Source organism: Symsagittifera roscoffensis, chromosome 1, assembly GCF_963678635.1.
Source record: "Symsagittifera roscoffensis chromosome 1, txSymRosc1.1, whole genome shotgun sequence".
Classification (NCBI taxonomy): domain Eukaryota; kingdom Metazoa; phylum Xenacoelomorpha; order Acoela; family Convolutidae; genus Symsagittifera; species Symsagittifera roscoffensis.
In genome coordinates, this window is record NC_087062.1 from 9,944,117 (window position 1) to 9,971,747 (window position 27,631).

Sequence of the window (27,631 nt, forward strand, 5' to 3'; positions counted from 1 at the left end):
GTACTCATGTTTGTTGTTTCTCATTTCCTTCCTTATCAAATTTCTATCTTCTTCGCTGTGCTTCAGTTTCTCATCTATCTGATCTAGCTTCGCCATCAAGTCACTTAGCCCAAGAGTCGTCGTTCCATGGTCCGTTGTTGTCCTGTAGTCGGTCGCTGGTCCCGGTTTTTTCTGATCCTCGTTCTGATCGGTCTCTGTCGTTCTCGTGGATACTGTTCCGAATGTTTTGCTTTTCTCGACTTTCGTCTCCTCCACTGCTGCGTCCTTCGATCTCATTCCGACCATCATCGCTAATCTTTCAGTAAAAGACGTTCTCTTTTGAGACTCATCCTTCACTGTTTCTGGCGTGTTGCCTATTGTGTCTTCCACGTTGTCTATCGGTGAGAACTCTATAAAATTCGGGTTAGGTTCTTCCGCATTGGGCATTGGAGTTGACTCTGTCGTTTTCTTTCCTACTTCATCCACACTTTGATCCGGTGTCTCTAGATCAATCTCGATGGTGGGTTCTACTCGTTCCCCTTCCGTGCCCTCTTTTGCTCTGTCCTCCGTTGTACTCCTCGTGTTGACCATACTAACTGAAAAGTTCTTCTTTGTTACCTTCGGACCCATTGATGTTGTTTTACGTAGCGACGAGTTATACTTCGTCTTCGCCTCGGTAGATCTTTTTTCAGCTACCGGTACCCTGCTCCGCCTCATTATTTACAATTGTCACTATGTACAGTGTTACTATCTACAAAATTCTACTCTAAGGTTAAAACCTCTTTTGATAAAATTTTATAAGAAGAAATATTCATTTTGCTAAAAACAACTTTCCCTGAACTTATGAAATTTCTATGTGTTAGGATTGGTTAGAAAATTTGATTTTGCAATTGTTTACTTCAACCTGACTTAGTATTCTTTTAGTACCCCCCTTCTTTATGCTGTTCCAAGACTTTCTCCCTTCTGTCCCAAGACTATTCAGAGTTGTCCCAGTACTTCTTGTTAGTGTCCCAAGACCACTGTCCCAAGACTAATGTCCCAAGGCTACTGTCCCAAGACTACTGTCCCAAGACTACTGTCCCAAGACTACTGTCCCAAGACTACTGTCCCAAGACTAGTGTCCCAAGACTACTGTCCCAAGACTAGTGTCCCAAGGCCACTGTCCCAAGATCAATGTCCCAAGACCACTGTCCCAAGACCAATGTCCCAAGACCAATGTCCCAAGACCACTGTCCCAAGACCAATGTCCCAAGACCACTGTCCCAAGACCAATGTCCCAAGACCAATGTCCCAAGACCACTTTCCCAAGACCAATGTCCCAAGACCACTGTCCCAAGACTGTTTCGTACCAAGACTGCTCTGGTCCAAGACTGTCCCAAGGCTGCACTGTCCCAAGACTGTCCCAAGACTGCTCTGTCCCGAGACTGTCCCAAGACCGTGTTGCTCCAAGACTGTCCCCAGACTGCAATGTCCCAAGACTTCTTCGGTACTGTCCCAAGACTTGTCACTGAGTGTTTGGATATCGGATCTCTTCTTCTTCGTTGTAGGGACTATTAAACCACTGTACCTTTTTACCACCACTTGAGCTCTAGCAAAAAATTTTCCCAAAATCCCTATCTTAATGGTCAAAACCCAAATACTAATCCCCCTGTATTTGTCTCCCTCTGTATGTTTCAGGCTATTTGAAACCCTAAATTCCCCGCAGGTATCTTGTGATCACCTGTTCGTTAAAATACCAACAACAAATTTTCACCAAAACATAAAAATTTAAACTGGAAAAATTTCAAAAACAGATGGATGAATTCTCCTGAAACTCAAGGTTGACCGATGTCAATCTTTGTCCGAAAAAAATGTCTGGTACCCGATTGCCACGCGTTTTCCTCCCCCCTGCTAGCGATCTTATGGGGTATCACAAAAACTGTCTATGTCCATTCCCCCCTACCGATCCGACCAGGGTACCTACCTTAACTTGATTTTAATTTTGGATATCCGCTTCTTATAACCAACGCGTGTAAATATCTAATGTAACTAAATCGACGATGCCGAACAATTAGTTACTCTAACGTGTCCCCCCTTTTTACAATTTACAACCGCTAACCTCTAACCTAACCAGCCCCCCTGCTAACCTCCCCCTCTTTAGCCCCCCTTTTAAGCCAAAAAATCCCTTAAGCGCCGGGTGCTAAACCTCTCGAGAGAAAACCGTAGACTTGTTTCCAGGCCTGCTTGTGTAAAAACTTCCTCAAAACAATGGGGCTCCGCTTATCCAATTTTACACTTATCTCCTATAACGTAATGTGGATTCTAACGATACCCGTTGCCCAACTTGAGAACACCCCTGTGCGTCCTCTTGTAGTGATCCTGTGCTGGTTGTCTCTGTTCTGCACTTGACAGCAGCACCACTTTCCCACTTGGCTGGTCACCTCTTCCAGTCAAGTTTATAGTGGGTTCAGCTCAGTACTTCTGAACCACTTTCCCACTCGGCTGGTCACCTCTTCCAGTCAAGTCTCCTAGTGGTCCGGTTCGATCCTTGTGAACCACTTTCCCACTCGGCTGGTCACCCCTTCCAGTCAAGTCTCCTAGTGGTCCGGCTAGGTTGCAATCTATCTGAAAACCCTTAACAACGCCCCCCACTCGGGCACCTTATTGAAGTCACTGGTTTAAATTGCTAGATTGATCGAAACGATCGGTCTTATAAAACAGTATGGGTATACTATTTAATTAATATAAAGGTTTGATCCAAATGATCCGGTATCATAGTCACTGTCTTTTCGTTTTATGGTTTTTGTTCCTTTTTCTATACTTTTTTCTTGTTTTTGTTTCCCTAGCTACCCCCCTTTACTCGGTTAGCTAGGCCTCGTTCGGAGAGCGTACCAGGAAGTTTTCTCAAGTTTTCTTAAAAAGCTATCACGATACAACCGGAAGGTTTACACGTTCCCCCTGAACCGTACCACCGGTACTCTAGAATGGGCATGCAGCTCGGAGCTAAGTCAAGTGGGTTCGACTCCGTAGTCATGATGTCGTAAAAACACCCAGGAGCGCCATAAAAACACTATGTAACAGTCGCCTACTTCGGTCACATATGAGGATTAAGAAAAATAGGCCCTATAACCATTGGCTCAAGAGTCAGGGACACTATCTCTTGTGTTTTTCTACCTCAAAACGGTCGGAGCCAATTCGGTTCGCTTGCGACATGAGAATAGAACCCGTTACAGCTTAAAGGCTACTACCAAAATCTCCCCCCACTCTAGAAAATAAGAACGTCCCCATACTTAGGTCTCGAAATACCCAAAATACACGAACGCCGTTAAAAACATGGTCGGAACAATCCGTTAAGTTACTTTTTATTGGACAGTGGAACTTTGATCCATTTCAGATGGATCAACCTAAAACTCGCCTTATCTCAACATAACAATCATAAAACACACTCGAGAAAATTAAATTAGGGACTCACATGTTGATGCACTCGAGTACATGGAGTAATTAATTTGATAAGCAACTCGAGAATTAGATAATATAACTAGATAAGTTCAATACTAATCAGTTTTGATAACAGAAGTAAGTTCTGACTCAAGAATTGGAGTTTTTGTAAGAACCATTGGGACACTCAAGCTGTCCACCTTTCCATTGAAGGTTCACTCTGGTTCGTTTCGAATAGTTGTTCTCTCTTCTTTTTATTATCTCTCCTCCTATTTCGGGATAAGACAGCTCTACTCGTGTCTTATTTTGTATCTGGAAATTGCGAATAGCAATTTCCTGCTGTTTTCTGAAGTATTTTCCCGCAATTGTAAATTCGGTCGTTCTGATTTTTCACTTTGTGTTTTCAGTTGGTGCGAGAAAACTGAGCATGACAGGCTCCATTCGAAATTTTGAAAATTAAAACTTCACTCCAAAATTACGTATTTTCGTGTCCCTCAAGGTCAAACTTCCAGATATGACCGACTGGCACAACTCTAGATGGTGGTGTTTCGACATTCTTATCTTCTTCATTTTCGGTACCATTACAAAACTTATCGCTTGTTGTTTCGTCATCATTTTTCTCGTCGCTGGCATTATTGGAGCTTGGTTTTTGTGGGTACTGATTATTTGGATTATTGGTTATTTGGTTTCCTATGTTGCACCAATCATCGTGATGACCTTTTTCTTGGCGTCCAGACATCTTGCATTTTTGACATTCATGTAGTGAAGGTATCTGAAACGAGATTTCTACACCTTCTCACATTTTGAAGCCATCCATTCTCGATTTGTAAGACCAGTCCGTCAGCTTTTTCTCTTGTTCTTCGTTTTGAATTTTAACTTCTAAAATGGCTCTTCCTGTGTAAATATACTGACCCGGTTCAGTTACGATACAAGTCTCATGTTGGAATATGGGAATATGGGAAAATTATGTCTTCTGGCAAACATAAGGCAAGTTCGACAATTTGATTTTGGCTAGTTTAGGGTAAATGTTCTTGGGTCTATGAGACCTTGGAAAGCATCCCATGGGAAATACCGTCCTGTTAAGTAGAATGATTCCTTCGCTTTTGATGCTAGTTATGAGTTGCTCTGCTTCGGGGGGAGCAATTACTGTCAGTGTACGAAGTTTGCGGTCATCAGTTATTGTTTTTGAGATTGTCATCTTCTGTTGCATTGTTGTGGGGAATTGTTTAAGTATATCGGAAGCACAACTCCGATAAGCCTGCGACAGATTTTCAGCTGACTTTACATTTTCTCTCGAGAATGGGGGGATTATTTTGATTATTTGGATTTGTTTTGTTTCTGTTGTCGATTTGTTTGCTGTTAGCGCATTTCTGAATTTTGTCTCCGTTTCAATCAGCACTTCATGAGTAATTGGTAGCTGAGACTCCGTCAGTTGTTGTTGACTAATGACTTGGTTTTACTCAGTGGGGGCAAAAGAGCCTTCACCCAGAGATTTACTTGAAAAAAAAATTAGATTTTTTTCGTTCAAAATGAAGAAATCAGAAGGCAAAAACATTAACTATATTGCACGTGCGTTTTACATTTTATTGTTTTACTTAGGAAAGAGTTTAATTTCTATTTTTGAATATAGTTTTTCGTATCTTTTAAACTACAGAAGCATGTCTGTCTCATACATATTGCATGATGAATAAAGATAAAATTTTATTACACATTTGTCCATTTATTGGATGTTTAATTTACTCTTTCTTTCTTCAATAAAGATAAAATGATACATTTCTGAGAAATAGTTTAGCGAGAAAAAAGCGTTCATACCATTTTTTAGTTTTCGGTCATTTTCGGTGATATACCATTTTAACTGTACACAGGCAGCCTTTGCAAATATTAAAAATAATAATTTTTAACAAATTATGGCTGAGACATCAAACAGAAATCGCAGGTAAGTAATATAGTTTCAAAAAAATAAAGCAATTGGGGAAGTTCACATTTGGTTCTTCTGCCGTTTTACCGATTTTTCTCTGTTCTGTATTTCAAAGTTGTATCCACGTAATAGAATTGCTATGAATGTTAGTATGTGGCTGGATTACGCGAAACAAACATTTTTTGTGCTCATGTACCAATTCGTAAAACCAATGTCTGCAAAATTGATGTTAATGTGCTTAAAAATGGTATGAAACAATAGAAGAGCATTAAGTGTCTCTGTGTTTTTGCCGTATATGCCTTATGGTATTTTTAAAATCTTAGTTGTGATTAACCATTGTCTCGAATAAAAATGCGGATTGAACATTTGAATAGTCAGTTATGACTTTGTAAAAGTAGGTTTCTCCAACGTGTTAAAATTCTCAAAGTTTACAAAAGGATATCAAACTTTGCGGCTGAATCCAAAAAAGGTTGCGTATTTTTTTTAAATCAATGTTGGTAACAAATGAAATTTATCTTTTTTACGCTTAGAAATTTTATTCTACCGAAATGATTTTGGCTTATGTTTTGTCGGTTTAGTGAAACTATTTTGCATCGGCTTAACGGCAAATATTGTTTATTTTTTTTTGAATTATTCAGGACGGTTGAAGATTAAGAAGTGAAAATTAAACAATTTTATTGCTCATTTTTTTATGATAATTTCTTTTCCAAATTTTTCTCCCGTGACAATTTTTTTACCGGTTAGATTTGAATTGTCGAACTTTCGTTTGTCTGCTCAAAATTTGTCGGCTTAGTTGCCACATCACGAAATTCGCTTATGCTGTAAGCAATTTTTATTGTAGTTGCTAGTGCAATTATTTTTCAATGTTATTTTTAGGAGGATTTTGAAATTTTTTCATTAAATCGACTTTGTTCGGCCTAACTTGTGTCTGCTCAAAGGCTGTCGCTTTAAATGTCTTATCACGGGTTTTTCTTGTTCTGTAAAAACTTTCCTCAAAGTTAAAAGTTCATGTGTTGTTCCTTAGGAGGGACTAAGAACTTAAAATATTTGTTTTATAAAATCTTTTTTAGATAAAACTTTTCGATAAAAATCTTTTTTTTATATAATACTTGTGTCTGCTGCAAGATTTTCGGCTTTGTTTTCTTCTGTTGCTACTCAAGTTTTCGAATGTCTGGCACATTGCCTTGAATGAACTTCTACCGAGACTTATGAAAATATTAAGTTTTGTTAGACGTTTTTTTTTAAACTTTTAATGTCTTTCGACGTATGCTTCATCATGCGTTGTCTCGCAAATGATGTGAAGCTCCGCGAAACCTCTGCGTAAAATTTTTGTGTAAAAGATGTGTTAGACGCGTTTTATGGTGTCTAATTAATCTGTACATATTAATTTAGCTTTTCGTAGCCTGAGGATGCACAAAAAATATGCGAAGACGTTTGTTGTATTTACAATTTCAATGCAATTTCGAGTAGTTAATCGATTAGTTCAAATAAATATTTTTGGCGCTTCGGCCTTTCTTTCAGTAGCTGTGATCTCTAGTTCATCATAACTAGGTTCGAATTAGCTAAAAGCGTGAGCTCTTTCCTTTTGTAGTTTCGCAGGAAATATAGCTCCTGAATAATGAAATGGCGATAATTTTTGTTTCCATTATTTTGTGGTTATTTTGCTGTCGAGTATTGTTATTTGTAGTAAGTTGGAAAGAGCCGAAACATGTTAGGCGTAATCAATAAGCAGAGTAATTTTGGGGCGTTTATCGTATGTAATATTCTATCGAATATACATAGTCGTTCAAAAACATAGCCTCAATAAAAGAATGTCGTTTAATTTTCTCTTTAGAGGCTGCTTAATTTCAGTTGAACAGTTTCAATCAAGAATTTCGGACAACCATATTTCATGGTTGGTATGTTATGGTACATGCTTTGAGGATTTTTTCTGTTGAATTGAAAAGTTTGTTTCTGTTGGTTTCAAATGTATGGGTAGAAAGCATCGAGGAATGAAATTATAAAAGGAAAGAAGACGAGTAGAAAGGAAAAAAGTGTCACTTTAAGAAATTTGACCAATCAGAAGATCCATTAGATCTAAGAAATTGTTGTTGCACCTCGTGGACTCTTGACAATAATGGATTTGTTTATTCGGTTTTGTTCTGAGTTTTGTCTAGTCGCTAGTCCAGTATTATTGGTCCCGCGAGTGATAAGTAGGGCATGTCACTAATGTCGGGTAATGAAACGTCGTTTTAACACTGATAGATGTTGCGCGTCATTGGGTTCTAGCCTAGGCCGCACTGTCGGGCAGATATACTCTTATGAAACCAGTTGGTGCGTAGCCGACTGCAATCGGATAAATCAGGCGATAGAAGGAAGAGGCTTTGAAGAAAGCAATGTACGAGTTTGAGGAAAAATGTCGTGACATGAAAGAAAAAAAGTGCCGCTTTTGGAACAAAGGAAATCTCGAAAATAAAAAATGCTACTGTACCCTCCGCCAGGCGGGGAAGAGCTTTGTATGCCCAGGATGCCAAAAGGGCTTTCCAGAAAAGTGCCCTCTGACAAACCACTTCAAGACCGATAAAAGTCGAAACCGGAACTACAACAGCATTACCACAAACTGAACTGCTTCACGGGCCCAAGGCCGAAGGTCAGTTGCCCGGGATGTGGAAGACAGAAAACGACGAACAACTCAGCCAGACATTTGACTAGGAAAGGACGTCAAGCTCCGAATCTCCAAACCCAAGGCCCCAGGGCGTTAATCGGAACAAGACAAGACAAAAAGGTATTCAGTTTTTTCGGTCTGCCTGGACAGTTGGATAGATGTTGCGCGTCATTGGGTTCTAGATCGCAAGCAATGCATGTTTTTGCGACTAGTTACTATTCAGGATAAGTGAATATCTAGATCGTAGATGTGTGAGTGTGCTCCTATCATTAATATTGTTTGTGCTCCTATATTTATTGTTTGTTCTTGAAATTTTATAGTGCAATCTCTCATAATTTCACTATTTAGGTGTTTCGAGGACCATTCTACATTAATATACGTTCATAACTAAATCAGTTGGCTTGACTAAGGCTTGTTCTCTCGTATTTTGTTTTCCATGTCACTCTCAGTAATCGACTGCTCTGTAATTTCTAACTTTCATGGTTTTTGCAGTCCGGAAAATAGCTTCCGCTGTGGAATTGTTTGGCAAGCATATCGTTAGGCTCTTGAATAGTGAAGTGTGGGTTTCATTGTTTATATAATCTATGTTCGTCATTTTAACACATCGAGCTATAGATGTAATTACATTGTCTTGTTTGACAGAATTTTTACCGGTTGGTTTTGCTTAAACTTGGAGAGCAGATAACCGCTGTGTAGTTTATCACGCCACTGTTGCAGTTCATCATGCAACCGTTGAATACTTTTTGATTAATGACTAGTGTCTTTTTTTCGCAACCGCCTTTGCATATTTTTCAAGATGGCGTTTTTGGCCTGAATTCGTCCGCAATTGTTAATTGTGTTTGTTTCAAGTGTGAATTTGTTATCCTAGTTAGCACTCAGGTGTATAGCTCAATTGGGCGCTAACCGGATCTCATGTTCTTCTTTTCATATTTTAAGTGACTAGCTGAATATTTTGCGTAGCTTAAGATTGAAGCCCATATATTAGTTGAAGCGTTTAGGCGAAACAACACCACCTTGTGGTACGCCTTGTTTAATTTTCTTCATGTCAGGTTTTTGGTCTCTAAATTCAAGATAAGTGAAGCTTCCTTGCATCTAGGATAACAGCCATCGCTTAGTGTTGGTGTAAAGTTTGAATTGGACCTTTTGCTATGAAGGAAACTATGGGTTGCTGCATCAAAGGTAGCAATGATATAGTGCTATTAAATGGGTTATTTGACTTGATTTTTCATGATTCAGTCGTTTGGTTAGTTGATAATTGATGCAGTTTAGTGCAGTCACGGTAGAGCGAGTTTTCAAAAATCTCTGTGGTGGTCGGATAATTGTATATTTTAGCATAATTCATCGTTTCAACTTTTTTGGCGATAGGCGATAATGGATCTCCAGATTCTTTAAATATGGTTTTTAACATTCTCAAGTTCTTCAACTGGTTTGGGCAGTAGAATTTGGGTCACGATAAAATAAGTGGATGAGAAAATTTTGGTTTAGGCCTAAGGAGTTTATTTTTATAGATATCTTATTGGCTCTCTGTAACATATAGATACCTTATTGGCTTCTTTGTTGCGTAAAGTTATGTTTTTTGCCAGTTTTTTTCTGAGTGAGGAGTGAACTGCTCGTGAAAACATTTTGTCTATAATTTTGCGTCGTATTTTAGGGTGTTATTTAATCAGATTGTCTTGCTGGGTGTTTTCTTTGTGGATTCGTCCTGACAGAAATTTAATGGTGGACCAAACTTTGCTTGATGGTTTTTGGTAGCTTTTTTGAGAAAAATTTTTCATTTTTACACCCCTTATTTTGATTAAGTCTAGTGTTTTTAGAGGACATAAATATGGTTGTCCTGGGTGTTTCTTTTGGGAGTAATTATTTCTTTTGTAGTTTTTACGGTTTTAGAAAGCAGAGACGTGGGTTGATTTTGAGCTTGCGTCCTTGAGAAATGTGACGGGAGGCAGCAGCTTCGATTATGATTTTTCGTTATAACTTTTGGTCCCGAGCAGTTTGTGCCTTCGATTTCCAAGCTCATTTGCTCGGTTTCTTCTCAAAAATTTACCCAATCAGCTTTGCGAAGGTTAATTAAGTTTCTTTTGTGTGATTCTCCACTCGTATCTAATTCGCAAGTTACCTTGATTGTTATTGGGAGATGACGAGAGCTCTGCATCTGTTATGCTGATTTATTTACTTTCATTCGAAACAATAAGGTCCGACTCATAGAATCCATGGCCTAAGTTTTCACCGCTGAAGTCGTTTTTGTTTTCATATCTGTGTCCGTAGCCAGACTGTGGGGATTCGTAGACATTTTTTAAGTTAATATGTGTTTTCCGATTTTAATTCGATTCTAATTTGTTTGAGATGTTTGTCTTAGCTGTTGCTCTATTTTAGGTTAATATGTGTTTTCCTATTTTAATTCGATTCCAATTTGTTCGAGGTGTTCGTCTTAGCTGTTGCTCTATTTTAGTATATGGAGATTAATAGTTTCTTTATCGATTAATGCAATTTTAGCAGGTTTTTGACCTCTATTTGGTATCCAGGTGATTTTTTTTCTCTTGAATTCAGCTCATACTGTTTTGCAGTTTGATGTTCATACTATTTTGATGTTGATTCTTGTTAGTTGTCATTTATTGTGTGATTCTATCGATTGTTTTACTTAGACTATAAGCGTTTAATTGAAATGTTTTGGATTCGGTAGTTTCAATTGGCCCTGGCGGGTTTGAAGTTGAGTATGGTCTAGCAGTTGATCGGCCGTAGTCAAAATTTTCTTAGTAGAAACTTTTACTCCACTATTGGGGCTTTTCCAGTTTCGTACATTGATGATGGAACCATCCTCCGTAGTGGCATCGATTTTTAAATTGTTTTTAACGGAAACTTTGCTGACAGACCTAGTTGAGGTCGATGCTTTGAGTTTGTTTCAGTAGACTGCAATGCTTTCTATGATTAGCATAGTAGCAAGGCCGTGAATAATCTCGCAATTGCGACGGTTGTAGATTGCATTCATCCTCCAGAACCGGACCGGTGAACTAAAATACGTTATGGTTTTCAGCTAAATGTACACCTAAAAAGGACTATGTTGGCCTCTCGGTGTTCTCCCAAGCGATGTAGATGTGTATCTGTAACAAAGCGATGTAGATCTGTAACCTTTGATTAACAACTTAATGTTTTTTTTCATATTAATAACTTTATTTTTATTTCATTTATTAAAATATTGATGATTTTTAGAATTATTTGTATTATGTCTATCTGAATATTTGGAATTCTTATTGTTGCGATCATTCGAAATTTGATTAATAATTCAATGTTTTTTCCTTATTAATAACTTTATTTTCATTTAATTTATTTTAATTTTGATGATTTTTAGAAAAAAAATTTTTTTATGTCTATCTGATTTTTTGGAGCTCCGTTTGTTGCGACCAATCACAATTTGGAGGAACTTTCTATTCGGGTGTGTTTTAGTTTTTTCTTTTTTTTTGCTCCGACCTTTGAAAATAGGGAGGAAATTTGTATTCGGGTGTGTTTTAGTTTTTTTCTTCTTTTTGTTTTCCACGCAAAATTGGGTACCACAAATAATTATCGGACTGGGTTGAGTGATATATCACATTGAAGCCCTTGCAGTCGTGATTCTAACGATCTTAAAAAATGTCTAACAAATTTTCCCATTGTCGAGAAAAACCGGCTTGAAGTTTTCTATTTTTGGTCTAATTTCGAACTAAATTGGCGTGAGCGTGTAGGCTTACAAGCTGATTTTTGCCTAATTTTAGACCTTAAAACTTAATTTTCAGCCTGTAAACTAGTTTTGGGAACCAAAAATTTCAAAAAATTCAAAATTTTTCTGCAAAAATTTTTGAAAAAAAAATTTTAAGTTTTATTTTTCTTGTCATTTTTCTACAAAAATTTTGGTCCAATTTGCTTATATTACTATTACTATCAAATATGCATAAATGATATTTTTACGTCAGATCTTTTTATCACACCAAGCATAAAAAACTACATCAATTGGAAAAAAAACTTTCTAAACCGTAGTTTTCTAAAGACTATCTATGGTCGGAACATTCTGTGCTACTAGCACAGTAACCGGGTATCCTTGTTTTACTTTTTCTTTTTGTTCTCATGTTAAATCAGCTACCTCAATTAATCATCGGAATAAGTCGAGTGATATATCGTATTAAAGCCCTTGCAGTCGTCATTTGAACGGCATTAAAAAACTTTCATAACAAAAACGTTGTCCCAGTGTCGAGAAAAACTGGTTTACAATTTTCGATTTTTGTTCTAATTTTGTGCTAATAAAGTGAGCGTTCAGTCTTAAAATTGCTTTTAAATGCTTAATTTAAGCCGTGAAGACTTTGTTTTACTCGAGTAAAGTTAATTTGTGGAGTTTTTGGCGCCATTTTGCGGGAAAAAAAATTTTGCAAAAAAAAATTGAAAATGTTTGTCGTTTTTCTGGTCAATTTTCTACAAAAACAGTTTTCCAATTGGCCTGTTTTATTATGACCGTAGAATATGCCTAAGTTCTAATTTTCTGTTCAGATCTTTTTATCGCAGAAAAAACTACTCTATTTTGAAGAAGAAAAATTGTGTTTTTTAAGACTGGTCGGAACATTCTGTACTACTTGCACAGTAACCGACTATCCTTGTTGATATCTGGTTTTTGTTGACTGTCCCTAAATTCTACAGGTCAATTTTCTGGGATAGTTTCAAAATTATGCTTTGATCATTTTAGTCGCCGAGTTCACGAGGATTCATCTAGTGATATTTCGACACTTCAGAACTCAGTAGACAAAAAAGCCCTTCTGAAACTACTGGGCTTCGTAACACTCGCTGTTTCATCGGTAGCATCTGTAGGGACCTCCATCTTCAGGTATTGAAAGGTCACAAAATTTGAAAGAAGAAAGAATGGATATACTTAACAACCCCCCTCCCCCCCAACCATACCCCCCACCACCCCTATGGTATCTACTTAAAAATCTCAACCCCTATAAATACAGTAAATTAGCACGCTAGCTCTAGAGATTGTATTGAGAGTTCGAATTTTGCTGCATTCTGATTGGTCGAAAAATCTACCATTTTGATCTACTTAACATTCCCCCCCCCCCTTTTTTCTTGAAAGGGGGAGATTGTTAAGTAGATCCGAAAGAATTTCTCGAAAGTTATGATTATACATTTCTTTCCTGGAGAAAATAGCAAAAACTGTGAACAATAAAAATTAATCGCCAATTTTGATAACTTGGAGTGGATAGAAAAAAGGCCCATTGAGTTGCCATTGAGATTCCTCTCGATTAGAAAAAAAAATAAATAAACAAAGCATTCAGATTGAACTATCTGATTATTAATTATTAAGAAAATTCTATTAGAAATTAAAAACTCCGATTTTGAAAAAAAAAAATTAAAATTCCGATTTTGTAAAAAAAAAACTTGAAGAGCAAGCGCTTCTGTTTCGTACTTTCGTGCTTACGTTAGTATAAAATTCAATGGTTTTACACGCATGGCAGACGTTTTTCTACAGCTGCCAGATCTTATTTGGCTCAACGCGACTAGCTGGTTAGGAAGAAATAAGTTCCATCAGTTCGAATTTTTTTCTAGTGTGAAGAAGACTGCGGATATTTCGGATGACATGTCCAGTCAAAAACAGGCGTTGCCGGATGCAAAGCAATTGGACCAGATGATTGCAGCTCAACAGAAAACGATTACCAACGAGAATGCACGTAAGACCACATTTATGATTCTGCCTAGCATCTAGGACAAGTTAATTGTATACGTTTTCCAACAAAAAAGATTGGTCGGTTTCTTTTTTTAAACTATCGAACTTTAGCGAACGTATTGGAATAGTTCGACAATTCTTTTTTCCAACCTAAGTCGTAAATATTGGTGCCACTATTTGTGGCCCTTTTACGGCTTTATAGCATGTGCTTTGAAATTCGATTAGTAATACGTTAACACTGTTTTTCATTCCGTCAATTTTTGATTATTTATTTCAGCGTTTTTGACGGAGTTTTTTTTGTACCATCTAAAAGATTTTGTTGTCCTGAGCTCAAATTGAAAAAAAAATTACTTGTGATTGTTTTTTGTAAAGTTACGGGGCAGAATGGCTATTTTGGCCAATTAGGGACAATTAACGCGCAATAAATTGCGTTCTTATAACATGCGTAAGCGGCAAATTAATGCGTTTCCAATTGAATTGAGGCCTGCTATTTGTCCTTAAAATATCGCACATATATGTCCCAAATTGGCCTATGAGCTGTCTTTAAACCCCCACAATTTAATTAAAAATATTCACAGGTGAAATATCTTTTTAAGTTGAGCTCAGGACAACAATACCATTCGAGTGATATTTACCCTTGCGATAGCACGGGTACTGCAATCGGGTACTAGACTTTTTTCCCCTAAACAACTTTGTCCACAGTTTTGAGCATGCATGCAGTACATGACATGCATGCAGTATTTGCGTGTTCTATTTGCGCTCATTGGTCTATTACCCTCACTGTGCATCCTTATTAGTGTTTTTTCAATAAATTCGCAGTTCAAATTTTTTCAATGATATTTCTTTGGTATATATATTTTTTTTCAATTTTTGACTTCGTTGCTTTCGGTTCACTTTTGTCGTCTTAGTTCCCGCTTTGTTTTTATGTTTTAAGTGTTTTGATTTACATCAGCTGTTTGTTTACAATTTTTAACCTTGACATCGTATATCTTTCTTTTTTTTCGATTAAAAACTTTATTCGGCCTATTTTTTATCAGCTTAGTGATTTTTTTTCGAGCTGCTTTAATGGAAACATATTCTTTATGCTCACCTCTGGATTGCACGAAATGCTAAACATCTTAATAGAAATTATAATTCAAATTATTCATGCCAAAAATTTTTTGTAGTCTTTTTTGTTTTCCCATTTTTCGATTCAATAGGTTTCGGCCTAAATTATGTCAGCTTATCGGCCCCATATTGCGTCCTTCGACTTACGATAAAAGTGTATGTGTGTGCGTCTCTGTGTTTTAAGGGCGAGGGGGGCTTGATAACTTCTTATTAGTCTTAAATTTTTCTCAGTTTTTATTTTTTCTGTTGGGCTTAGTAGGTTTTAGGTAACATTAAATCGGCTTAGTTGTCTCATATTGTTTCATTTGAGGAGCAATTAAGATTTTTTGAGTGTGAGGGAACTTTTCATAAGTCTTAAATCTTGTTGATTTCTTTCGGCTCAAATGGTTGCTGCCAAGGTATTTGTACCGCTTGGTAAATTATCTTCCGATGCTAATTTCCCATTCGATTGTCGCGGCATGTTTTTGTTTCTAAACTAGCCTTATTCATAGCCATATTTCACCTGTGATGATTTTTTGTAACGTAACAGGGCTTAAAAATTGCTAATTTGGCCAATCTGGGATAATTAACGGGCGATATATTGCGTTTTTATAACACACGCAAGCGGCCAATTATGCGTTCCTAATTGAATTGAGGCCAGCAATTTCGTTCCATTAAAACAATGCTAGACGCTTTTTATACCCTTCATTTTTTGGGTGCATTGGGAGTTAAAATGAATAGTGCATTGGGAGTTAAAATGAAGAAAAAATTGAACAAAAAACATTGTTTTTTTTTCTTTTGATTATTTCGTCAATTATTCAATCTACAAACTTGTTTTGAGCTTAAAGTGCAGCCGGAACATTCAGGGCTTTTTTTACTGATATACGAGCAGTCTTGTTTGGTTTTTTGCTGTTCAATTTTTTAAATGCAAAGTCAGTGTGGATGCTCAGTTTTCATATTCCAAACTATTACATGCAAAATTGCGACTATTTGTATTTGGTGCCACTTTGTAATTGCTGCATCGCATTGGCAATTTATTAGCATATGTAGCTGCCTTATTTGTGGCTAGTGTTAGTAAATTGTCAGCGGTGAGTGGCGCAGATGCGAGGACAGGTACTCTAAATCTCTTGGTCGCAGTGATGTCCAGTTAACTTGGTAAAAACCGATTTTTTAACCATTAACGAATTAAAACATTTTTAACCAAATCGGTTTAACCAATTTTTGCTTTTAAACATTGATAAAGTAAATCATAAATGCTCTCAATTAAGCAAAAGATCCAAGCTTTAAAAGGATTCGGAACATGAATTTCGTCGGACGTTATCAAATTGAGATCAACTGTTAAATCTCCCCCCCCCCCCCCCCCCCTAAATGATCTACCGTAGAATGCCCTTCCCAAGCATGTATTAAATCTGAAAAATGATTATGTTTTTAATATGCAGTTCAAAAAATTGGTTTTTTCATTTTTGTCTGCGAGATTGCATTTTTGTGGTGGTAATTGCTTAGAATAATGTTTCAACTCAATTTGTTTTTGGTTAAATCAGTTTAATAAACCATTTCGTTAAAACAATTGTTACTGGTCATTACTGCCTGGCCGTATAATCGATTCGGATACAGAAAAAGTTTTAATCTTCAAAGCTTTTTTGAAATCTTTTTTTATTTGTTTTATAGAGCTGCTTTGTCGTTTTCTCGCTAGTACTTGCCTCTGTAATTTTTGTTACAAAAATAAAATGGAAAAATGCATTTTCTTTTCGTGTTTTAGCAATAATTACCATCTGCCGCTTTTTTATTCTGTCGACTAGTCAGACTCAAGAAGGAAACAGACTGGATCACTATTTACACAACTGATATTAATAGAAAAAATCCCATCTTGGATGAACATCGAAGATGTTTTTTGTTAATTTTCATGAGTTGTAATAATCTCTTATTTTTTGCGTGATAAACAATTTCAATCCAAATTAACCATTTGAATGGAGGCACTTGCGGTGTATTTACGATGTAGGGAGTTAGCTTGATTCAAAACTACTCTGAACTCGAACCTCATTAACAAAGGCTCGAATTATTTATATCTAGCAGAATACATAGTTATAATCAATAAACGAAGGTAGTTCGCAGTTCTCTAATATTTGCCATTTTATAAACAAATGAGCTTTTCTGCTTCTTTGGTCAATATATTACATAAGTATTCGGGTAATGCATCAGGATCAGTGGCAGGTGTTTAAACAATATTTTGGATTGATTAATTTCTGAGCAAAGTGGTGCACATTAAACATTCATGCGCTAGACGCAATCTTTAAGAATTTTTATTTTGTTCAGACAGTAATAATTATTTTGATGACATCAAATTCAACTTTGCATGCGTAATGGTTTTAGAGCCGATTGGTTGTGGCTAGGTCTTTTGCCAGACCACAATCCTATAGTTCAATAAAGTTTAAATTTGTGGAAGATTCGAAAAGAGAGCAGTTAAAACAAACAAAACTTCGCTGAGAAACCGAGAAATCATTGTCTTTGACCAACTAAACGGTTTTACGGCTCAAATGGCATAATTCCCAAATGGCATAAAATTTTAAAAATCCCCAAATGGCATAAATTTCCAAAAGATTCCCAAATGGCATAAAAATTTTTAATTTCCCAAATAGCATAAATAGTCTAACTTTTGAAAAGTGGCAATGAATTCAAATTAACTTCAAAATAATCTAACCGGAATATTCAACAGAAATAACGAATTAAATTGGTTTGCTTTTTACTAGCTTTCGCAGATTTGGGAAATACTATCGCAATATTCGTCGATATCAAGCCATTGGGCTTCGAATCTCTCTTTCACGTTGCAAATCATTGCATTTAGGTTTCTCCATTTTTTTCGTTGAGGAACATCAGCTTGGTAACCCATTTGGAAATGCCTGTTTGATCTTCTTGCCCAGTTTTCTTCATTTTGTAAAGTTTGAACAAACACCCAAAAATTTGAGCGAATTCGACAGCCTATTCGTTTATTCAGCCGATTGTTGTAGCCTTTTCAAGCATTTTTTGTTCTCAGAGTGTTCTGCTTGGCATAAATGTTGCAGATTTTTTGTGGAAGTTGATGTGACCAAGTTGCCTCAAAATAGTTTTAAAAGAAACTAAGATTTGTAATTCGTGAAAGCAGTAATTTTGTTGACGTTTCATGGAGTAACTCATAAAATTTTTGGCTGACATATAACACTGGTAGATAACCTAATGCAATGGACTTTCGAATAGAATGGTTCAGTCTTCTATCATTGTTATATCGTAGGTGTAAATAATCCCGAATTCCTAATTTTTGACTAAATTGCTTTGGAGACATGAAAATAACATCCTCGAACTCGGATCATAGGAATCAGAGACGTTTCGGGGGGATCTCGGTCAAGTTGATGCTGGGGCGAAGAGTGCCTGGTCATAGAATTTACAGGCACTAGGTACAGGTAAAGTCAATGGCCAGGCCCTCTTTACCTCGGCACCAACTTGATCGACATTCCCCAGAAACGTCTCTAGTGGAAGTACCATGGTGGTCTTAAAAAGTGATCATGTCTATGTTAGAAGTTACAGAAATATTGTATCTCACCTTGAACCCTAGCTCGAATTCGCAGATAATTTTTTTCATTTAAAGTCGCATGTCCATTCTTTGAAGTTTTCTTGATACTATCTGTAGCATTCGTTGGTATAATCCTGTCGTTTTATTTTGAAGCAAACATCAAACCGAGGGAATGTTTGATTCTCCAAATACTCCTAAAATAACTTTAAAAAATTTCAGTGAAAATTTTGAAAATTCCTCGGAAAAAATTGTTCTACATTTCGAAATTGCCAATCAAAAAAAAACTGGCAATACCTCACTCTCTGTCGATTTTTAACAAAACGTTTTTCCGTTCTGCGTTTCTGCCCATTCATCTCGAAATTTAAGGATTCGTCATTTCTAGGGATTTTCGGCATCATTGTGTATCGATGGCGATAGTGTCGATTTTAGATTTCTGAATGAGGGGAGACTTCTAACACTGGTTCAAGTTTTTGTAACCTTGGGCAACTGACTTGAATGGATTTTGCAAACTTTCGAAAAAATTTTAGATTTAAAAGTGAGTTATTTAAAGCATTTATACTCTATAGGGGTATGTGAAGTTGGATGAGTCAACAAGGTATCCATTTCAATAGTTGAAATGATCCTAAAGCCGTATTGCAACCCACCCCCCCTCTCTTTTAATTGCAACCCCGTCCCTTATTAAAATTTTCAGTTTGGCTAATTTTTAGAAGCTGATAGTTCTGCTCGAATTAAATGTTGATGAGTGATTAGTATTTTGTTGACAAGTGAACAAAATAAGGCGTAAAAATTGTCTGAAAAGATCTAATTTTTTCACGCCTCAAAGTTTTCACACATTTTCTGAAATCGGTTTTGCCATTTGGGAAATAATTTGTTTTCCTGCCATTTGAGAATTATCCTATTTGGGAAGTTACCCTAAATGGCTTCGTCTATCAATCAAATTTGTTTATCAAGTCTGGTGAAATTTCCATTTTATAACTTTTCTGGTAAGAGGTCGGTCTGGTAAAAGGTCGGTCTCCGATCGGTTGCTTTTGTATCTTGCTTGGTGTCCGGTCAATAAGACGACAGCTTTTAAGACGACAAACGCTTCTTGGATGGGACTTAAGACGACACAAATTGCCCAATTGTATTTCAGAAATTGAATAACGATTTCTTGAAATTGAATTTCAGAAATATTATCCGCTTAAATTCGACCAGTTTATTTAGCTTGATTTGATTGACTTGTGTCTTTTTTTGCAATATGCTGAGATAGAGATTCTGTATCTAGAATCTCTCAGTCTAAGTTTGTGACTATAGGAAGCCTATGAGTAGAGCTGTTCTGCCTTATAGTTATGTATCGAAAGTCAATCTTAGTTGCGATCTAATCTTTTTTTCCTAAATCTGACTAATGTTGGAAGTTTATAACCATTGCAAAATTTTTTGAAACTTTGGTTCTACTATCAGGTACAGCGCGATCTTATTTCGCTTCTTAGTACAACGTGAGGTTACATGAAAAAAACATCGGAAACCAAAGTGATCTCCTAAACGCGAGTGATCGTAGCAGTAAATGGACCTTAAAAATAAAAACTGAAATATGATTTTCCTCGACGAAAGAGTTGTTTATACAATCTGGATCAATTGAGCAAACTTCCGCTCCCCCCTCCCCATTCTCGCGTTGGAGGCTTTTGAGACGTTTATAACCACTTGGAAATAGTTTGAATTAGATGAAATCGTAAGCCAGATTCTCGAACGAATGTGCAACACCAAAGTTTACAATATCAAAACTCAAAAATTAGTTTCAGAATTGAAAGTCAATAAAACTGGATGCGTCTAAAGCCTTTTTTTGTCTTAAATGAAAGAAAAATACTATTGCAAACATTATTAAAGAGCTGCAGAGATCACTTTTTGGTATTCAGATACAAGGCTAGATCACCAACCCTGGTAACTTGCTTTCCTCGAGGCAATGGTCGCCCGATCAAAAATTCTCTAAACTTTTTTAATTTTTCTTTTCAAAAAATTTTCTCGACACTGATATAAAATAATTTTCAGTCGGTCAATTGATTGCATACTATGAACTCATCAACCATCTGCTTGCGTTTGATAACGTCTTTTTTGTTGCGTCAGAACCATCGCATTCAAGCCAGAACCATCGCATGCATTAAGAGTAATGGCCGCAGTGAGTACTCTCGTATAGGTCTTGCAGATTCTTTTTTGTTTTTTTTTCCTGGAAAAAGTCTTAAAATTTGTTCATGCTCAAATTTGATTTTTCGCTGCTTGAATTGTGATTTTTGTAAGTTCAGTGCATTTCTATTGTTGAAAGGAAGGCAAACTCCACTCTCGAACAGCAAAATTGTAAAAATCAAACAAAAACTTGATCGACTTCTAGTTTCGAAAATGGAAATTAATTATCAGATTTCCCAGCGAAATAAAAGTTTTACCTATTGATCCAGTTTTCTCAAATTGGGTTCAGTTTAACAAAAAAAGTGTCCATCATTAATTGTTCTACGGTTAATTTAAGGCCTTCTGTTTTTTTCTTCGAAATTCATAAGTTGAGGACTTTTGAAAAAACAAGTTGATTTTTTTTCAGTTTTCTTGCGTTCATTACTCTTTTCCAACTGTCAGTTTGCTATGTTTAGCTCTTTTCCAGTTCCCCCCCCCCTTTGTTTTTTTTCTGAAATTCAATATACGGAAATCAATTTTAAATGACTTTTCTCAATATAAACTGCATTAAAGCGTGAACAGGTGAACAAATCTTTACAACTTTTCTTACATGCAAAATGCCGTGTGAACAATTTTAAACAGCTTAATTTTGTAATTTTCCGAGGGGGGTGGGAAACTGGAAAAGAGCCCTATGTTTTTCAAAATTGGAGATAGTTCATAATTAAAGTATCGAAATATAGTATGGGAAACAGTTTTTAAAATTTGCAGTGACTTTCAGGATTCTGATCATTTTATAGATTTAATCAAAAATTAAGCAAAAAATAAGAATCAACCTAACTATCACCCCCTATAGTATTCATTAAAGAATCTTTACCCCTTTAAATACAATCAGTAAGTTAGCACCAGAGCTTTCTGTTGAGAGTTCTATTTTTGCTGCATTCTTATTGGTCGAAAAATTACCCAACTTGAAGCCAAATGACAAATTATTTTCGCACAATTAGTTTTCAATTTAGTTTTAATTTAATATCAATCTGCTGGGGGGGGGGGGGGGGGGGGGGTGGGTGGTTCAGAAAGAAGACTTTAACCATTCCTTTTGTATATTCAGTGTGGAATGCATTCGTGTTGGACTCGGGTGCCATGGACTTCGGACCCCCAGTGGAGGGGTTCCAGTTCTCGGCGGGGAAATCTCACTCGGACCACCAGTGGGGAGACTACAATCAGTTCTGCAAATTGCGTCAGTCTCTCTTTGTTGGTCTTACAAATGTTGGCTCATTGCAGCCTCATTTGGACCTTCCTTTTTTCAACTTGTAGCTTCTCATATCTTTTATATTGCATTATGAAATGGTGAAGTACGTTATACTAACTAATCATGATACATTTCCAAACCCGTAAACAAGGTTAGCCGGTTACTGTGCAAAGAACACAGAATGTTCCGACCATAGTCTTAAAAATACCAAACAAGTTGTTTTTCAAATTAGTGGCGTTTTTCTGCGCGGCGTGATAAAAGGATCTGAACAAAAAAGTATAATTTAGGCGTTTTCGACAGATATAGCAAAACTGACAAGAATGAAAACAAGTTTTTGCAGAGAAATTACTAGAAAAACGGGGAAACAATTTAAAAACTTCGAGTTTTTGATTCCTAAGATGGCGCTTAAAACTCCAAAAACTAAATTTACTCGGGCAAAACTAAAGTTTTCAAGGCTTTAATAATGCAAAATTAAGCTAATGTAAAGGCTTTTGATATATCACTCGACTCAATCGGATGATTATTTGTGGTACCAGATTTTGCTTGGAAAAGTCTAAGTTAAAAAAAACAAATCACACTCAAATACAAAATACAGTAATTCCCCAAATATTTTTCAGACAATTTCAAATACAGACAATACAGCTAAAATACAATCAAGATCAAAAGAAAATTTTAAATATTTCTTATATGGTTAGGGTCAGAAGGTTTTCAACATTTAAAAAAGAAATGTGAAACATCAAAGAACAACTTTCGAAGACCAAAAATTTTAAAAATAGTTTTCTATGCATAATTTTTTGGGATATACAGTTTCAATTTCGTTTTACGATATGTGGACACCCAAATTACCTGATGGCCGGTTGCATCCTCCCTCGCTTAAGGTGTTGCCAGTACATGGTAGTGTGGTCAATCCTTCAACTGATAACCATTTTGACCGTCTGTAAAAGTCTCAAGGTCTGCATTCATGAGTTTTTGTAGAGTTTTTTTGTTATTTAGCTACTATTCTAAGAATTTGAACAGACTTTAAATATAATGATGAGGTACTTTGTTTCTGTCAATTTTTTTCAATTTTTTGCATATAAAAGGAATTGATTGCAAACTATCTAATGAAAATTTTGCCGGATGTAAAAAGTTTTTGCGCGCACGTTTTACGAAGTTAAATTGTCAAAATAATCTTTGGCCGACTTATGTTTCTCATTATCGCTGAATTTGAATTTTAAAATAGATAATTGTTAGTGGCCGACTTGTCTGAACGCGACTACGGAAATCAATACTAGGATTGAAATATGTTTTATTCAAAATACAAACACTTCAATTTGAGTTTTGTAAAACGCGGGGTTATTCTCATGTGCAAGGGGCTGCTTGCGCACAAAATTTCAACAATCCGAATACGTTAACTTTTCTTCAACTTAACTGTGTAAGGTATTACTCTTTCAAACTGTTTTCTTAAAAAACAACCAATTTAAATATTAAAATTTTGGTATGTATTTTTCATGTATCGATTAAGTGTTGCAATACCAGTTTTCACATTTTTGCCGTTTTGATTTTGTTTTGACCAGTAAAAAATTTAACAGTCTGGAAATTTTTCGTTCTTTTACTTTTTCACGCTTTCCAATTTTTGATCACTCTGTTCCTATTGGCTGATTTTTCCCCTTATTCGATCCTTGGCGCATAAGAGATTCCACATTAAAACGCTTTCGTGAACAATTCTTTAAAAATTTGGAAGCATGCACTTACAATTTCTTTTCTTTCACATCTTGTTCTCAAGTGTTTTATTCTAATTCAGTATTTTATTTATTTTTAACAACTTCATTTTCATGCTTTTTGAGATAAATTTAGTTTTTACTATGAGTGGTTAGTATTATATACTTTCATAATTATTTATAAATTTCATATGATTTTATAACCCATTACACAATTTCACTACCCTTTACATTTAAAAAGCTCTGCATTAAAATAGAGTTCTAAGTTCTAGCTAGGTTGCTTTTTGTTTCGACCACTCAAACAGATTGAAAAGGAGCTATGGATTGGGGTCCGTTTTTAAATTTCTTACAACCATTTTTGACTACCTCAAGAAAAGCTCATAGCAGTTCAAGTGTGCTAGCATATGAAAGCCTTATTGGTCGTGTTCTAAAAGAACTCCTCGGAATATTTTCGATTTTCAGATTAATTAGACGAAGTTTGATGAGAGGCTGACCTACTAGTTTTAATTTTGCTCGAAATGTAAGACTATTTTCAACGTTTTTTTAAGTTTTTTCTCAGAATTCGATCACTTTTTTAAAAAAAAATACAAGTTCAGACAACAAAATTGCAAAAAAAAAAATCTTAAATCTTTTTTTCTTAAATCCATTTGATTGGAACAGTATGTACTACATGCGCAGCAACCGGCTATTCTTGTTAAAAATAGAGTCTAGAATGGTGAACATGAATCAAAAATATTGCTTAAAAAATTAAATCAAAGTTTTGAGCTATTCTTATGTTTGGGTTCTCTGAAGGACTCATCTGTAATCATTTCAGCGGGGGTATTCTCATGATGGAGGTACTGAACGAAGAAAAGCTTTTAAACAATCAGAATTGTTAGTTATTTCTGTTGGCTGAACGACCTTGCGCAAAAATTAAATCCTTACTAAGAGAAAAGTTAATATAGCAATACAGCAAAGTTCTCAGCAAAGTTTTGCTGAACAATTTGTGCAGATCTACAATGCTTTTTTATCTTTCAGTTTCTTAAAATTGATTTTAGGTTCTTTCCAATATCCTTCGATTTGCAAAATTTGAAAATTATTGTGTTCTCTTATTTTCTAATCGGTCAATTTTAGTTTTAATGGTCTGGATGTTAATTTTAATGACCTGGATGGCTTTTATTTTTTTTTCTTTGAGGTTTTCGCGGTCTCATTAAATTTTTTTTGGAATACTGATTTCTGATTGGCTGAAAATAAATGAGGGACCGCACCATCTCAGCGGTTAAAAATTAAGAGCTTTCATCAATAGTTTTTTTTTCATGGGTGCCGGACATCAAGCCGACGGGACTTCAAGCCGAATCGTAAAATTAGGTACTTCAAGCCGAACATTTTGTCAAAAAATCACAAAGATTTTGTTAACTATCCCCCCCCCTCCTTTATTGCTATAGGGGGGAAATAGTTAACAAGTCACAAAATGCGTATATGCTTAGCTGTTCAATTCTTTCTTTATAGGGGGAGATTCGTTACAAGGCACCATAGGGGGGGGGGGAAGAGTTACCAAGATCCAGTCACAAAATATATTTTTATTTGAAAGCTAATTTGAAAATTTTCTCTACTCCATGAGCTTTCTTTACAAGCTATGGGCTTTTTTAATATACTGTGAGCCTCTAAATTATGTTTAGGAATATTAAAAATTTAAACATTGTTGAAGGGATTTTTCATGTGTATAATTTATGCATTTCACAATCCGACTGGTCTTACTATCTGATGTCACTCTTAAGTAGTGCATTGTTAGGAAGAATGCTTATTATGGAATAGGCTTGCCTAATGTTTTTGTGAATAAGCTTTATATTGATGTAAGTTTTGCGTTTTGAGGTGCTTGTAAAATATAAAATTTCGGCTTGATATCCCTTCAGCTTTAAGTCACGTCGGCCTGTTGTCCTGGAACTTCTTTTCGTCTACTAATTGATAGTTTTCGTTGATGTTTGCAGTAAATGGGACGCTTGCCTCGCCCTTCAACAAGGAACAGTTCATCGCAATGAGTGTTGCCGCTTCCAAAAAAGGACACTGCTTCATCGGAGCATCCAGGCAGAACAACGGAGCAGACTGGAAATCGCCCGACAACATAGTCGTCTCTCTGACCAACTATTGGGCGCCAAAGGAACCCAGTGGTAACTTTACGTATCTCTGTGCCTATCTCTTCAACGATGGCAAGAACTCTTTTCTCTATTCATCTTCTTGTGATGGGACTCACCCAAAAGGCATCAACTGTTTCCTATGTTCAAAGCGGACAAATTAGCGCTGTAATACACCACTAACATAATGCTCTGTATTTTGAATGTTGAACCAATAAATTTCTTCCTCTTGCTCGATACAGCAAACTCTGTTTGCACATTTTGGGCAAAATGGACATCTCTATTTTCAGATCTTGACTTACTGATCTGTGTTTGTGGGTTGCGAATTGCGCAATAACTACATACGAAGTAATTTTACACAAAATCAATGATTTGAAAAAAAACAAAGGACTTTTTCACTGTTTGAAATCAATTTTGGGTCGCCTATGTTGCAAATATATTGGACTGCATAATTTTTAGTTGTGTAAAAAAGCATCGTATTTGTATTGCATATAGTTAGCGGGCTTCAAACTTCAGCAATTTACCCAATAATAATAATAATAGTAATAATAATAAGATTGAATAAAACCCCCAAGGCAGGGATTGGTTGTTTTTAGTCATTGATAACAGAGTTAGTAAAATAAATCTAAAAACCATGACTCTGGATAAATCGAGTATTTAAATGTTTGTAGTTTGTCAACCAATAACAGGTTCAAATTTTTTCTAAAGATTACAGGTTCTTGAAAACAAACAGCCATAACGAATCGTTGTGATAAATAGTTGCTGTTTTTATGTTTTAAGGATCGAATTAGGTTATTACATTTATTCAAGTCTTGCGTTTTTCCTTTGCCAATTTCATTTTTAAATCCTTCCAAAATTTATGAGTTCATTATTAGCCTTTTTGTCGCTATATTGGCTGTGCTTTGTTACGTGATGAGCCGCTGATTTGAATTCCCTGAATGTAAATACTCCCATTTCAATGAAAGAGTTTGCAGACTGTAAGGTCCAACAATTTTGTGTCAAGTCTATATGCGGTCATATGCATATTACCCACACCCCAAACTTCTCAATTTCTGATTAAAATTTAGAGCTGTAACCTTTTAACTTCAATTTCTTTTTCACATCAGCGCCGTTTGTAAAAAGTGTTTTATTCACAGTTCTTGTATTTGATCGTTAAACTGAGTGTTTATTAAAATTTTCATTTCACCCTTGAAGCTGCGCTTGTTCTATCGTTAATTTTTACCCGATTTTCTGATAGATATTGTTGACCAATCTCTCCAAATCATTAACTCATATCCAAATCTCAGGATAAGTTTTTCTTTGCATTTATGCTCTGGGATGGCGTTTAGGAAATAAGACGACAAGCAAATTAGACAATCATAAAATAACGGAATTTAGACGATAACAACTTGCGTGCAAATTTCGTGAAATTCGTTGACACATAAATTAACTACTCGCTGAGTAAATACTGGTTGCCCAAACACAAATGAAGTACTCAACAGGGGTGGATCTGGGATCTTCTCGATGGGGGGGATTTTCAGAAAAATTTTGACAATTTTGTCGTTTTTTATAGGTAAATTGATTTTCTGAGCTCTTTTAAATCACTATAAAACCCCATTCTGACCAAAGTTTTGAAAAAACAGGCCGAAAAGGTAAGTTTTGGAAAACTTTGACCGAAAAATTGCGTTTTTTTGGCGCGCGCTCCCCCCTCAAAATTAGTATATATTGGCGCCTTTGGAAAAATTTTAGGGTCCATCACCAAAAATGGATATCTCAAAATAGTACAAAGGGTTGGCAGAGGGTCGAATTACTGAGAGAGGGCGTCCAATCCCCGCCCCTCTGGTACATAGACTCTTTTTGTTTTTGTGCAACTTAATTCTAAAAAAGTTTTGTTAGCCCAATTCTTATCGTCTAAATTCACTTAGATTTATCGTCTAAGTTCGCGTTTTTTATCGGTCGTCTAATTTGCTTGTCGTTTAATTTCCTAGGCCCCCGCTGGGATTGTTGGGACAGATTAGTGATTGTTAAATAAATTATACAGCTGTGTGTTTCTTTTTACTTTCAACATCATTTTTTTTCATTAGCGTGGTTTTGTTTTCTAAGATAATCTGTGTGTGATATACTTATGATCAAATTATATTTCTCTAAATACTCCTGGAGTTCTTGAATTCAAAATGTATTGATAGAT

At 35.9% G+C, this 27,631-nt stretch overlaps 1 protein-coding gene across 1 annotated transcript; it reads left to right on the top strand.

Annotated features, from left to right (window-relative positions):
• The first annotated feature begins 5,189 nt into the window (after positions 1–5,189).
• LOC134854350 (uncharacterized) lies at positions 5,190–26,942 on the top strand. Its single transcript, XM_063870574.1, has 5 exons — positions 5,190–5,332; positions 12,664–12,801; positions 13,524–13,645; positions 21,513–21,641; positions 25,321–26,942. The coding sequence occupies exons 1-5, from the start codon at positions 5,304–5,306 to the stop codon at positions 25,626–25,628; spliced, it is 726 nt and encodes a 241-aa protein (XP_063726644.1). The 5' UTR covers positions 5,190–5,303; the 3' UTR covers positions 25,629–26,942.
• Positions 26,943–27,631: the final 689 nt, after the last annotated feature.